General features: G+C 39.4%; 1 protein-coding gene across 1 annotated transcript; it reads right to left on the reverse strand.

Moving 5' to 3' along the window:
• Nucleotides 1-1,689: 1,689 nt before the first annotated feature.
• LOC136864945 (protein charybde-like) lies at nucleotides 1,690-13,104 on the reverse strand. Its single transcript, XM_067142354.2, has 4 exons — nucleotides 13,056-13,104; nucleotides 9,653-9,833; nucleotides 1,884-2,039; nucleotides 1,690-1,774 (listed from the first exon to the last, which is right to left on the reverse strand). Exons 1-4 carry the CDS (start codon nucleotides 13,102-13,104, stop codon nucleotides 1,690-1,692), a joined length of 471 nt encoding a protein of 156 aa, XP_066998455.1.
• Between the last annotated feature and the right edge of the window lie 1,356 nt (nucleotides 13,105-14,460).

The following is a 14,460-nucleotide window of genomic DNA, read 5'->3' on the forward strand; positions in this document are numbered from 1 at the left end:
ACCACCACATACGATTGATATAACTGTATGTTGTTTTGATTTTTCTTCACTCTTTATAAAGTATCTATAATTTGCGTTTCAGGATAATTAATTCTTCTGTACATGAAAGACTACACATACTGACAATTTCATGATTATAAAACAGATGAGAATATTATTTTAAAAGTTACAAATAATTCACAATACTGTTTCAGAGAATGATATTGTTGAAGTGACTGAATATGAGCAATGCAATAAAATATGAAAATGAAGGCCCACAGTATTAGTTGAAGTGAATACTAGAAATATTTTTAATTCCAGGGCGGTGCTGTATAATTGTGACTTACAGAATAATTAAGCACTATATTGGCCAATTTCTCCTTTTAAGTCTATATCTATTCCAGAGGTAATATTTCATACATCACAAAATAATCTCACAACTTACAGCTTAAAAAACTCCATGGGGTATATATCACATTGCTTTATTATAATATACAAAAACATTTTACAAACTTAAATATACCGTATATTCATAGAGTATCATTTCTTCTTTTCTCTTAACTGACTAACACACGTTACAAGATTCAAACCATGATGATCTGACTTCTCTTAAAATTTACTTTGAACTTCACGTAGCTTACATTATGTTGAAGAATTTCAGTAGTCTGCACGACGATACATAGTTTAAAAGAATCCAAAGACTAGTTGGAAGATATTTAGTGAAGAAGTCAGTTTAGTAGCTTTCCTTGTTTCAAACAAAGTAAAAAATAATGTGCAGATTTTTAGGGTGAACAAGAGCAGCATATTTTAAAATGCCTTTCTTACTTCAACATAATTTGAGATCATAACATCTAAAATATTCTAATCTTTGGTGTTGGGAGAGAAAGAACAAATTAACCTGCCTTTCTCAAACAAAACCCAGTAACAAAAGGTACTGTTGACAGCATTTCTCTTTAGCCAGACTTTGTTTAAGCACATACACACTAGTCTTGAGATTTCAGATTTACATAACAAAATAAATTCCTGATTTAAGAAAAAATAGTTAAGACGCAAGTTTTAAAGGAAGACAAATTGATGATCAAAATATAAGAATATAAGGACCATTCTGTAATGGAAACATTTTCATTTTGTGAACATTTTAAAATGAATTAAACATCTTGCACTACATACAAATTAACACACTTTTCATAAAACTGCCAACACTATGATCACAAAACTGATATTACTCGAACCGTTATGAAAGTGGCTCAGTCCATTCGTTTACATGCTTCGCACCTCAATATACGATTCTGTAATGTACTATAAGAAGTGTCTTAACACCAATTAAGTACAATTAATTTCAAATCTCCCCCCCCCCCCCAGTCTTAAAGTCATGTTTTTCCAACTATCTATAGGTTTACACTATCACGTGAAAAGCTTCGATTAACCAACTGATCATCATATTCCCAAGAAGCTTCGATTTTTCCTTAATTAAAGATTTTAAAAACTGCTTTTCCATTATTTTTAGAAGTATTTTAGAGCTTTCACATTTAATTTTTTTCTAACAATGAAGTTTTTGTATATCCTAGTTCAGTCCTTCGCCCCTAACTCGCTTGTAGAGAGTTGGTAGCCGTACAATCTCTGGTGGGTCCTCCCAGAATGTCCTGGGGTTTGGCAGCTCCCATCAATTTCGGAGTCAGTCTTGGCTCTCTGGCTTCCGAATCGCTCTGCTTATTCTAGGTACGATCTGTACAGTTTCTTCTTCTGTAACACAAACCCCTGGCTCATCATGATGGTTCCACCCCGCGTCAGGTTTCTGAAAACAAATAGGGCAGTAATGAAAATATGGCCATTTCAAGAATCAGCAAATGCATTAAAATAATTGTGACAAAAACTTATGTATCTGCGGTAAAAGAAATACTTACTTAAGGAACTGTGGCAGCAGTGAATGCCAGGAACTGCTGTCTTGCTTTAGGGTTAGGTACAATTCAAAAGTCGATAGAGTGCTAGGATCACACTTGATTGTCCCTATCCTCCTGCACGTCTGGCCATTTTCAAAGTTTATGTATAGTGTACAGCCCCTGAAACAAACAAACGCATATTTAATGAGATTTTTTGCTTAATTTATGAAATACAACATACATACATACATACATACTATATGCATCCCGGGCATATCAGGGCAACTATTACATAATTCGGTTTCACAACCAGATTTATAAATGGAATTGTTGGATGAGAACATTCGCAAGTCATTTCCCGGGCTCGAAGTCTCGTCCTCCCTACTTTCATTGCATCAACGGCTAGAGCTCAGAAGCATATTGGCAATGGATTGTTCGTAAGAAAAAATACGCACTACGTAAAATATAACGAAAGTAGGGTTCTCTATAATGTGAGAAGAATACACTATTATTATTAAATGAGAAGAATCGTTGTTGAGAATATTTGCTAAATATTTTATTATACTGATAAAATCATTCGGTAAGTACACGAGATGATGCCATATTACAACACATAAACAAAGAAATAATCAAGACTGAAGCAATAATTATACATAGTATGCCTTAACGTCCTTTTAATTTATTCACAGTTGTAGTTGTTGCTTGGCATACCTTAAATCATTTGATTAATACGCACTGATACGTGGATTTATTTATCTAAAACAGTGATACTAAATGGCATCTATTACTTTAATAGGCTGATCAAAAATGGCACCACCTTGTTGAATCATATCGTTTATTAACTATCATGGTTGTGGAATGTATGCATTCCACTAGTACATTGTCTTTTACACACGAGATTGCATCGCCGTATATCAATTTGACCACGACAATTACATATTACACTGAACACATACGCGTATCCTGGGTTTACCTAACAAATTATATTCAAAGTAAAAACAACCAACGCTGGTATCGAACCCATCACCATAAAACACTTTGGGAATAATGAAACACGTAAACACATTACATAGAAAAATATCAAACATGCAGCACACAATATATCTTGAAGATATGGCTTAATCAAGCCATAGTATCAGGTTAAATCCATGGTTCCAACATGAGTCGAACCTAAGTACTTCAGCTTCCGAGGTAAAAAAATCTGAAACTCCTATCACGAGCTAATTTGATGCATAAAAATGGGGAGGAATCCATTCTTCGCAAAATCATAAAATGTTCCACGTTACTCATAACGTATCATTAGCATGGAATCGATACTGCACTGGCAAATCAAAGAAGGCTTGCTGGTAGACGTTAAGACTTGTTGGAAACAACACAATCTCCTTCAGACCGTGCAAATCCTTACATCGTAAATCCGTCATTCTATGACAATAGCTGTGTGCCCAGCTCTGCGGCTACAAAACACATTATATTCTTTGTTTGTTTGTTTGTTTGTTTGTTTGTTTGTTTGTTTCTTTCTTTCTTTTCTCTCTGTCATATTGGCTTGTTCTCAAGTACGCATTCATTTGAGAGCCATTAATTCTTATTATTTATTATCTGGCTATACGTTCAGCCTAATTCAATATATCATGACAACCATAATTATTATAATCCTTTATTGTTCCAACATCTCAAACATCTCACAAGCTTCATCTTCCCACATCATACCACTGCATCTCAAATCCGTTCTATTAATTTACAGAGAAGACTCCATTCTCACAGGTAATTTAACTAATTCAATTTCACACGCGTATCTACATAATTCACATATTACCTCGGTTTGAACAACTATTCTTCTCAAAATATGTGCTTCATATGCACTAAGAATTTATTGGATCCATTTACTAATTCATGCAAATAAGCCCAATAAATATCAATGATTATTCTTGAATCATCAAGAAACCCTAATTAAAATAATAAATAATCTTTTCCTAGTCTCACGCGTATAGTGTTCCCTACATTTAATATTATTAATTATAACACTTTAATATATACAAAATAAAAAATTACTACTGGCATGCAAATCTCGTGGTTCAATATATTCAAATTAAATGTACTCATCGAATGCTGGGTATGGTTTGCTGTCATCTCGAGGTACACTTGAGATTTTACACCATCATGAAGACTGCTCCTCTCTTTGATAGTCCTTGGTTCCTCTTCATGCTAACACGATCCATGTCTCGAACTCTGGTCTTCTTAATGGAGTCTCTAGGCATTCCCTGTAGAAATGACTGCAGGCACTTAGGCGCGATTCCCCTAGGCTCCAGTTCTCGGGGTTCGATGATCACTCACGATCATACAGGCAAAATGGGAAAATCAGTTAATAAACACTGTTTATGTGCTTTTCAAAGAATCTACTGGTGATTAGATCTACTAATAAATTTAAATAGATTAATGCAAATAGTGGCAAGTTTGTATAAATCACTATTCTTTTCCCCATTAATCTGACAGTCTAACTAATTACCACCACGAGTGTCCATGGTGTATGCAAACGGTAATTTTGACAGGAATAGTTCTTTAATTTTACTGAACATCACTAACTCTTAAAATACTTTAGATCGGTCACTATTAATTACTGAACGTAATTAGCTCTCTCACTACTTCTAAACAATCTGATGCATTTGCCCCTTCATTAATGATTGAATCATGAGCCGCAACTGACTGTCATTGATATTTAAAAGATTAAATGTTGAGATAAGACTTCTATTCATGACCACTGTACATTATCTTGTACCACACGGCTTATTTCACGATATTTTACATCGCACTGATGTATTTTTCTTCCTCGACACACGACTTCATACACTGATATCCATTGTTCACTACTAACGTGTGAGTACTGCGGCTACACAAATTACAATGGGATACTGCATCTAAGTCCAGGTCTTATTTATAATATCTGCGCTGAGTGGTCTGGGAGGAGGTAGACCACCCCCTGGTCGAAAATGAGCTTCGGTAAACGGAATCTTACAGCGACGTGAAAGCAATCAAATTATAGCTCGTGACCCCTATTTTCTACTGATCTCATTTAAAACCAATATGATCAGCGGCTCATTCACAATCTCAAAAGCATCCTTTTAGAAATTCACGCGTCATGGTTCATCTCGCAAGACCTCTCAACATCTTCCTCATGTTGTCAGATTTCGGCAGTCATCTTTTTTTCTGCGTACCAATATATGACAGGCGTCATTACCGATCCACTATTAAAGTATTGCATTTATATGCATCAATAATTAGCATTAAATACATCGGTTCGAATGAGACCTGACTCATTAATTTCCAGGGATTATCTCAGATGAAGGTGTTCTTCTTCCTCTTCATAGTTAATTATGGTGAAGTGGCACCAATGAATGCCGTGTTGAATTGTTAAAGGATATTCATTTCTTGGGGGTTAACACACCTTAATTCAGTCCACTCTCCGACAACCTACATTTCCACGCGTAGCGTCATCTCTCCTCCTCGCTCGCTCGCACGAAAAGAGAGCGCGATTTCAAGGTTCAGCAGTAATGCGCTATCCTTTTCTCGATACAGAGCAGGAAACTGCTCCCTTCGGGCTGGCCTATCGCAAATCACATCGCGGTTCGGCATGTAGACTGCTAATTACGACATTACATGTCGAAAACGGCATATATGATTGACTAAACCTCCTAACATGCCTATGGCATGTTGATGAACGGTAACAATAAGTACATACATACATACATACATACATACATACATACATACATACATACATACATACATACATACATACATACATACTTTTCAGGGTTCAGTCTGCAAGCCTCTGCTAATTTGCCAAACGTCGCCAAAATCTCCTATTTGCAACTAGTGCTGTTGCCTCATTTAGTTCTACAACTCTTTAAATCGTTAGAAACTGAGTCTAACCATCGCCGTCTTGGTCTTCCTCTACTTCTACTCCTCTTACCCTCCATAACAGAGTCTATTATTGTTCTAAGTAATCTGTCCCCTTCCATTCGCCTCACATGACCCCACCACCGAAGCCGGTTTATGCGTACAGCTTCATCCATTGAGTTGATTCCTAACTTAGCTTTTATCTCCTCGTTCCGAATATCCTCCTGCCATTGACCCCCCCCTGTTTGTGCCAGCAATTATTCTCACTACTTTCATGTCTGTTACTTCTACCTTATGAGTCCACACAGCTTTCACTCCCGTAAAGCAAAGTTGGTCTGAAAACAGACCGATGTAAAGATAGTTTCGCCCGGGAGCTGATTTCCTTCTCACAAAACACTGTTGATCGCAAATGCGAGCTCACTGCATTAGCATTACTACAACTTGATTCAATCTCACATACTATATTACCATCCTGGGAGAACACACAACCTAAATACTTAACATTATGTACCTATTCCAGCTTTGTATCACCAATCTGATATTCAATTGGTTGAATTTCACACCTATTGACATCAGATTAGTCTTCGAGAGGCTAACTTTCATACCACACTCAATGGACCTATTTTCAAGTTCCAAGATATTAGACTGCAGGTTTTTGGCACAATCTGCCTTTAAGACCATGTCGTCATTATAGGCCAGACTGCTTACTACATTTCCACCTAACTGAATCCCTCCCTGCCACTTTATACCTTTCAGCAGATGATCCATATAAACTACGAACAACAAAGGTGAAAGATTACAGCGTTGTCTAACCCATGTATGTACCCTGAATCAAGAACGCATTCTACCATCAATTCTCACTGCAGCCCAATTGTCAACATAAATGCCTTTGGTGGATTTTAATAACCTACACTTAATTCCATAGTCCCCCAGCATGGCGAACATCTTTTGCCTTGGTACCCTGTCATATGCTTTCTCTACGAAACATAAACACAACTGTCTATTCCTCTCGTAGCACTTTTCAATTACCTGACGCATACTGAAAATCTGATCCTGACAGCCTCTCTGTGGTCTGAAACCACACTGGTGTTCTTCCAACTTCCTCTCAACCACTGATCGCACACTCCCTTCCAAGATGCCAGTGAATAATTTGCCTGGTATAATAATCAATGGGATAGCTCGATAGTTGTTGCAATCATTCTTGTTCGCTTGCTTATAGATGGATGCAGTTACTGCTTTTGCCCAATCTGAAGGTACCTTACCAACACTCCATGCTAATCTTACTACTCTATGAAGCCATTTCATCCCTGCATTCCCACTATACGTCACGATTTCGTGTCTAATTTCATCTATTCCTGCTGCTTTATGACAATGGAGTTTATTTACCATCCTTTCCACTTCCTCAAGCGTAATTTCACTAATATTTTCTTCCTCCCCATCAGCTTGGTTGTTCGTGACGCCACCGGGAATATTTCCTTTTACGTTGAGAAAATTTTCCAAATATTCCCTCCACCTGTCCAATGACTCCCTGGGATCTATTATGAGTTTACCTGAATTACCCAAAACACTGTTCATTCCCTTTTTCCACCCCTTCGTAAGATTTTTATTACTGTCCAGAAAGGTTTGCCTGCTGCTTGACCTAGCCTTTCCAGGTTATTAGCAAAATTTTCGCATGATTTCTTTTCGGACTCAACTACTAATTGGTTTTTTTCATCTACATGCAATTCCCTGCCTTCATCGGCCCTTCTGATAAACCTTCCTTTTACGTTTACAAACTGCTCTCACTTCATCATTTCACCAAAATAATCTCCTTTCCCGATCTATGCACACAGTCGTTCCTAGGCATTCCCTTCCTGTTTCTACTGTAGCATCCCTGTATGTCACCCATTCCCTTTCTATGTCCTGAGTCTGCTTACTGTCCATTGTTCGAAACTTCTCACTAATAATATCCACGTACCTCTGTCTAATTTCCTTGTCCTGGAGATTTTCTACCCTTATTCACAGATTTAACTTTCTCTATCCTAGCCCTAGAGATACTTATTTCACTACAGATCAGTTAGTGCTCAGTTTCGTCGGAAAATCTCCTGAAATCCTGTATATTCCTAACAGATTTTCTGAATTCAAATGTGATTAGGAGATAGTCTATTATGGATCTGGTACCCCCTAGCCTCCCATGTGTAGCGGTTAATAGCCTTATGTTTGAAGAACGTATTCGTAACTGCTAAACCCATACAGCACAGAAGTCCAGCAAACGCTGACCATTCCCATTTGCTTCCATATCTTCCCCACATTTACCAATCACCCTTTCCAATCCTTCAGTTCTATTTCGAACTCTCGCATTGAAATCACCCATTAGCACTATCCTATCCTTGCTGTTGACCCTGACTACGATGTCACTCAATGCTTCATAAACCTTGTCGACTTCATGCTCATCTGCACCCTCACATGGTGAATACATGGACACAATCAGTCCTAATTCCTCCAACTGAAAAATCTACCCACATCATTGGCTCATTTACGTGCCTAACAGAAAGAATGTTGCCGTGCAATAGTATTCCTGATGAACAGTCCTACCCCATACTCCGCCCTTCCCTTTTTAACACCAGTCAAGTACACTTTATAATCTCCTATCTCTTCATCGTTATCTCCCCTTACCCGAATATCACTTACTGCTAGTACATCCAGATGCATCCTCTCTTCTGACACAGCCAGCTCTACTTTCTTTCTTCTATAAGCCCCATCAATATTGACAGCTCCCCATCGAATTCCATTTCGTTCGCCAAGTTGTTTCCAAGGAGTGCCTCGCCTGTCAGATGGGAGTGAGACTCCGTTACTCCCATAGATCCGAGGCTTGCTTAAAATGTTCTGAGCTTGGTAAATTCATGAAGCAGGATGTTACCCTACTTACACATAGTCAAAGTGAGGATCTGTCCTTTAAAGGGTTAGGGACAATCGGTGGACTGTATAGCTTTAAGCGCCTGAGCACAAGGAGGGCCAAGACTCAGATTATGTCCGAGATGCCCACTCCCATTCCATAGCAACTGGTATCCCGACTCTCAGGACCACTTACTAGGCCACTCAGCCGTTGCCCATGGTTCACGAACTAGGACGTGTCTACAGTAACCCACACAATGAAGCATGAAATACAAGCACATAAAAATAGGGGCAAAGCTGAAGTTATTATGATTCCCCATAACAAAAACAAATTTACAAAGCCCTAATTAGATTCAGAGAACTAAGGGCAATTCAGTTCAGCATACTCACCGTTATGGAGTGAACTTTTTAACATTCCATTTGATATGCAAGTAAGACCAACCCTTGTCCCGTTTCACAAAGGGGTCAAGAGTGGAGAGAGAATAATCTTCGGAACGAGTTTTTACGTACGGGTGCTCTTCCTGACGTCCATCTCATTTCGGTTATTGAGACGGGTGACATGATATATGATTGTATGTAGGGAGAGGATAAAACCCGGTGCCGGCACATAGCCTGCACCAAGGAGTCTGTCAAGGCTTAACGTCTCCATCCGACGGACGATTCCCCAACAAATACCCCCGCTCCATACGATTTGTAGAGTTGTTCGGAACTGAACCCTTTGGATACCACCACACTAAGATGGTGAAATGTGTTTCGACCACCGGGACTCGAACTGGCTAACCACGCTGGGAGTTTAATATAACCCTTCAGGTTCACGTTCCTAGCCTACTGCAATACCACTGTTACTGACAGTGGCAGGATCACACAAAATAGCAATCCCAAAAAATTTGAACACAGAGTGTTAAACTTCACCGGTAGTAAAACAACAAATTCTGTAAGGGTTTCGAAAACCTTCCGACCCCGCTCTTTCCATCCCCACCAAATGGAAAGACCGTTAATGAAAACTGAATAAAAGCAAGAATTACCTCAATCCGCATGGCTCATTTGCAGCCATTCGTAGAACATCTCGAGCTATACGAGGTAGGAGGTCGGCAGGTAAGAGCACTTGACCGCAAGCTAGCTGGCCAGATTTGGCAGCGCGGAGCTCGTTTTCCAGTCGCCGGGCTAGTGCCTGACAAGCACCGCAGTCCTCGCCATCATCGCCACCTGCAACATTCATATCCTACAGCCGTATTTTCCATTGTTAACTTAGTTAAATTTTACTTAAAAACTTTCCGGTCTGTCAAACACACAATTTCAATATATATTATAGCATTATAACATAACTTACCCGTAAAAATACACGCTACTAAAAAAGAATCTGTCAAACAATTTCAAGATAAATTATAACACTATCATATACCTATAAATCAATACCCACCATTAAACGAATAATGTAAAAAACTGTGGAAATTAAGTTGATTAACCAAAGAATAAAATAAGATTAAACAAAGACACACTGGAAAGCTTTTAAGTTACATACATCATAAACGATTTGAAACCGATCGAGAAAATGTACAGTTCATATTAAAAGCCTTTAAAAATAGAATCCGATAAAAATGGACATTTCTTGCAAATGGAGAAAACAGACATTAAAAAATTAAAACTCCAAACTCAGCCTCATTCTTTAGATTTGCAATCTGGCTAATATCAAGATAATATATTTTCTCAGGAAAAAATCATGGTGTGGGTTACTGTAGTCAAGTCCTGGTTCGTGAACCATGGGCAACGGCTGAGTGGTCTAGTAAGTGGTCCTGAGAGTCAGGAAAACAGTTGCTACGGAATGGGAATGGACATCTCGGACATATTCTGAGTCATGGATTTCCTTCTGCTCACACGGCTAGGGCTATACAATCCACCGGTGGTCCCTAACCCGTTAGAGGAGAGATCCTCACATTGACTATGTGTAAGTAGGGTAGCATCCTGCTTCACGAATTTACTGAGCTCAGAACATGTTAAGCAAACCTCGGACCTATGGGAAGAACGGAGTCCCACTCCCATTTGACAGTCGAAGGACTCCTTGGAAACAACTTGCCGAACGAAATGGAATTCGATGGGGAGCTATCAATATTAATGGGGCTCACGGAAGAAAGAACGTAGAACTGGCTGAGTCAGCAAAGAGGATGCATATGGATATGCTAGGAGTAAGTGATATTCGGGTAAGTGGAGATAACGAGGAAGAGATAGGAGATTATAAAGCGTACTTGACTGGTGTTAAAAAGGGAAGGGCAGAGTCTGGGGTGTTGCTGTTCATCAGGAATACTATTACAGTCAACATAGTTTCTGTTAGGCACGTAAACGAGTGAATGATGTGGGTAGATTTGGCAGTTGAAGGAATTAGGACGAGAACTGTCTCAGTATATTCACCATGTGGGGGTGCAGATGAGGATGAAGTTGACAAGTTTTATGAAGCATTGGGAGACATCGTAGTCAGGGTCAACAGCAAGGATAGGATAATGCTAATGGGCGATTTCAATGCGAGAGTTGGAAATAGAACTGAAGGATACGAAAGGGTGATTGGTAAATATGGGGAAGTTATAGAAGTTAATGGTAATGGGAAGCGTTTGCTGGACTTTTGTGCTAGTATCGGTTTTGCAGTTACGAATACATTATTCAAGCATAAGGGAATTCACCACTACACGTGGGGGGCTAGGGGTACCAGATCCATAATAGACTCTATGTTAACAGACTTTGAATTCAGGACATCTGTTAGGAATGTACGAGTTTCTTTGGGATTATTCCATGAAACAGACCACTATGTAATCGGTATTGAACTAAGAGTCTCTAGGCCTAGGATAGAGAAAGTGAAATCTGTCAGTAAACGAATAAGGATCGAAAATCTCCAGGACGAGGAAATTAAGCAGAAGTACATTGATATAATTAGTAGAGAGTTCCGAACAGTGGACAGTAAGTAGGTTCAGGATATAGGAAGAGAATGGGGAGCATCCAGGGATACTGTAGTAGAAACAGCAATGGAATGCCTAGGGACAACTGTGTGTAAAGATGGGAAAAAGAGAAGCAGCTTTTAAACGTAAAAAGAAGGCTTATCAGAAATGGCTAAAAAGGGGGCTGATGCAGACAGCGAATTGAACATAGATGAAAGAAACAGAGCGAAACAGATAGTTGCTGAATCTAAAAAGAAGTCATGGGAAGATTTCGTTAGTAACCTGGAAAGGCTAGGTCAAGCAGCAGGGAAACCTTTCTGGACAGTAATAAAGAATCTTAGGAAGGGAGGGAAAAAGGAAATGAACGATGTTTTGGGTCATTCAGGTGAACTCATAATAGATCCCAGGGAATCACTGAACAGGTGGAGGACATATTTTGAAAATCTTCTCAACGTAAGAAGAAATCTTCCTAGTCGTGTCGCGAACAACGGAGCTCATGAGGAGGAAAATGAAATTAGCTAATCTTTCACCTTTGTTGTTCGTAGTTTACATGGATCATCTGCCGAAAGGTGTAAAGTGGCAGGGAAGGATTCAGTTAGGTGAAAATATAGTAAGCAGTCTGGCCTATGCTGACGACTTGGTCTTAATGGCAGATTGTGCCGTAAGCCTGCAGCCTAATATCTTGCAACTTTAAAATATGTGGAATGAGTATAGTGTGAAAATTAGCCTTTAAAAACTAAAATAATGTCAGTAGGGAAGAAATTCAACAGAAGTGAATCTCAGATTGGCGATACAAAGCTGTAACAGGTAGATAATTTCAAGTATTTAAGTTGTGTGTTCTCCCAGGATGGTAATTTAATAAGTGAGATTGAATCAATGTGCAGTAAAGCTAACGCAGCGAGCTCGCAGTGGCGATCAACAGTGTTCTGTAGGAAGGAAGTCAGCTCCCGGACCAAATTATCTTTATATCAGTCTGTTTTCAGACCAACTTTGCTTTCCGGGAGCAAAAGCTGGGTGGGCTCATGATACCTTACTCATAAGTTAGAAGTAACAGACATGAAAGTAGTGAGAATAATTGCTGGTACAAACATGGCGTGGGGGGGGGGGGGGGGCGCAATTAAAGGAGGGTATTTGGAACTAGGAGATAAAAGTTAAGTTAGGAATCAACTCAATGGATGAAGCTGTACGCATAAACCGGCTTCGATGGTGGAGTCATTTGAGGCGAATGGAGGAGGATAGGTTACCTAGGAGAATAATGGTCTCAGTTATGGAGGGTAAGAGAAGTAGAGGGAGACCAAGACGACGATGGTTAGACTCAGTTTCCAACGATTTAAAAGATGAGATGTATATAACTAAATGAGGCCACAGCATTCGTTGCAAATAGAGGATTGTGGCAACATTTAGTAAATTCACAGAGACTTGCAGACTGAACGCTGAAAAGCATAACGGTCTATAATGACGATGTGTGTATGTAAAAAATGGACATTAAGTGAATACTACGCACCTCGAGAATTATTGAAATCCACGTTAATTGGACAAGGAAGAACTTCCATGTTGTTTTCCGAAGAGTATACACTCGCGTATAAAACGGTAGCGGCAAACTGTCCTCACCGGCTCAGACGCGATATAGTCACTACTACCTCTCTCTAAGCTCTTCAAGTAGAAACTGAAGCTGCGCTCAGCTGTTTCTAGCATTTAGTAAACCAGCTGGCCCCTCCCCACGACATTGCCATTACATATCCAAACAAAGCAGTGCTCTCCTTCCCCCTCCTAACCGGCCATGCCAACGTGACGGCTCTACTTCGGATATACTCGGGACAACGACGTGAATCGTGACTTAACGTGGTGGGCTCCCTACAAGCTGGGGCGGTTACCTTTGTTGTCAAAGTGATCAAATTTGAAAATAGATTAGGAAATATTTCATTGTATATCCACTACTCATTTTGATTCTTCGGCAACAACTATTGTCTTGATTCATACATACATACATACATACATTATCATTATAGACTCTTATGCCTTTCAGCGTTCAGTCTGCAAGCCTCTGTGAATTTACTAAATGTCGCCACAATCCTCGATTTGCAACTAGTGCTGTGGCCTCATTTTGTTCTATACCTCTTATACATAAATCGTTAGAAACCGAGTCTAACCATCGTCGTCTTGGTCTCCCACTACTTCTCTTACCCTCCACAGCAGAATCCATTATTCTCCTAGGTAACCTATCCTTCTCCATTCGCCTCACATGACACAACCACCGAAGCCGGTTTATGCGTACAGCTTCATCCATCGAGTTCATTCCTAAATTAGCCTTTATCTCCTCATTCCGAGTACCCTCCTACCATTGTTCCCACCTGTTTGTACCAGCAATCATTCTTGCTACTTTCATGTCTGTTACTTCTAACTTATAAATAAGATATCCTGAGTACGCCCAGCTTTCACTCCCGTAAAGCAAAGTTGGTCTGAAAACAGACCTATGTAAGGATAGTTTCGCCTGGGAGCTGACTTCCTTCTTACAGAATACTGCTGATCGCAACTGCGAGCTCACTGCATTAGCTTTACCACACCTTGATTCAATCTCACTTACTATATTACCATCCTGGGAGAACACACAACCTAAATACTTGAAATTATCAACCTGTTCTAGCTTTATATCACCAATCCGACATTCAATTCTGTTGAATTTCTTACCTACTGCCATCAATTTAGTCTTCGAGAGGCTAATTTTCATACCATACTCATTGCACCTATTTTCAAGTTCCAAGATATTAGACTGCAGGCTTTCGACACAATCTGCCATTAAGACCAAGTCGTCAGCATAGGCCAAACTGCTTACCACATTTCCGCCTAACTGAATCCCTCCCTGCCATTTTATACCTTTCAGCAGATGATCCATGTAAACTACGAACAGC

The sequence above is a fragment of the Anabrus simplex genome, chromosome 2 (assembly GCF_040414725.1).
Source record: "Anabrus simplex isolate iqAnaSimp1 chromosome 2, ASM4041472v1, whole genome shotgun sequence".
Lineage (NCBI taxonomy): Eukaryota > Metazoa > Arthropoda > Insecta > Orthoptera > Tettigoniidae > Anabrus > Anabrus simplex.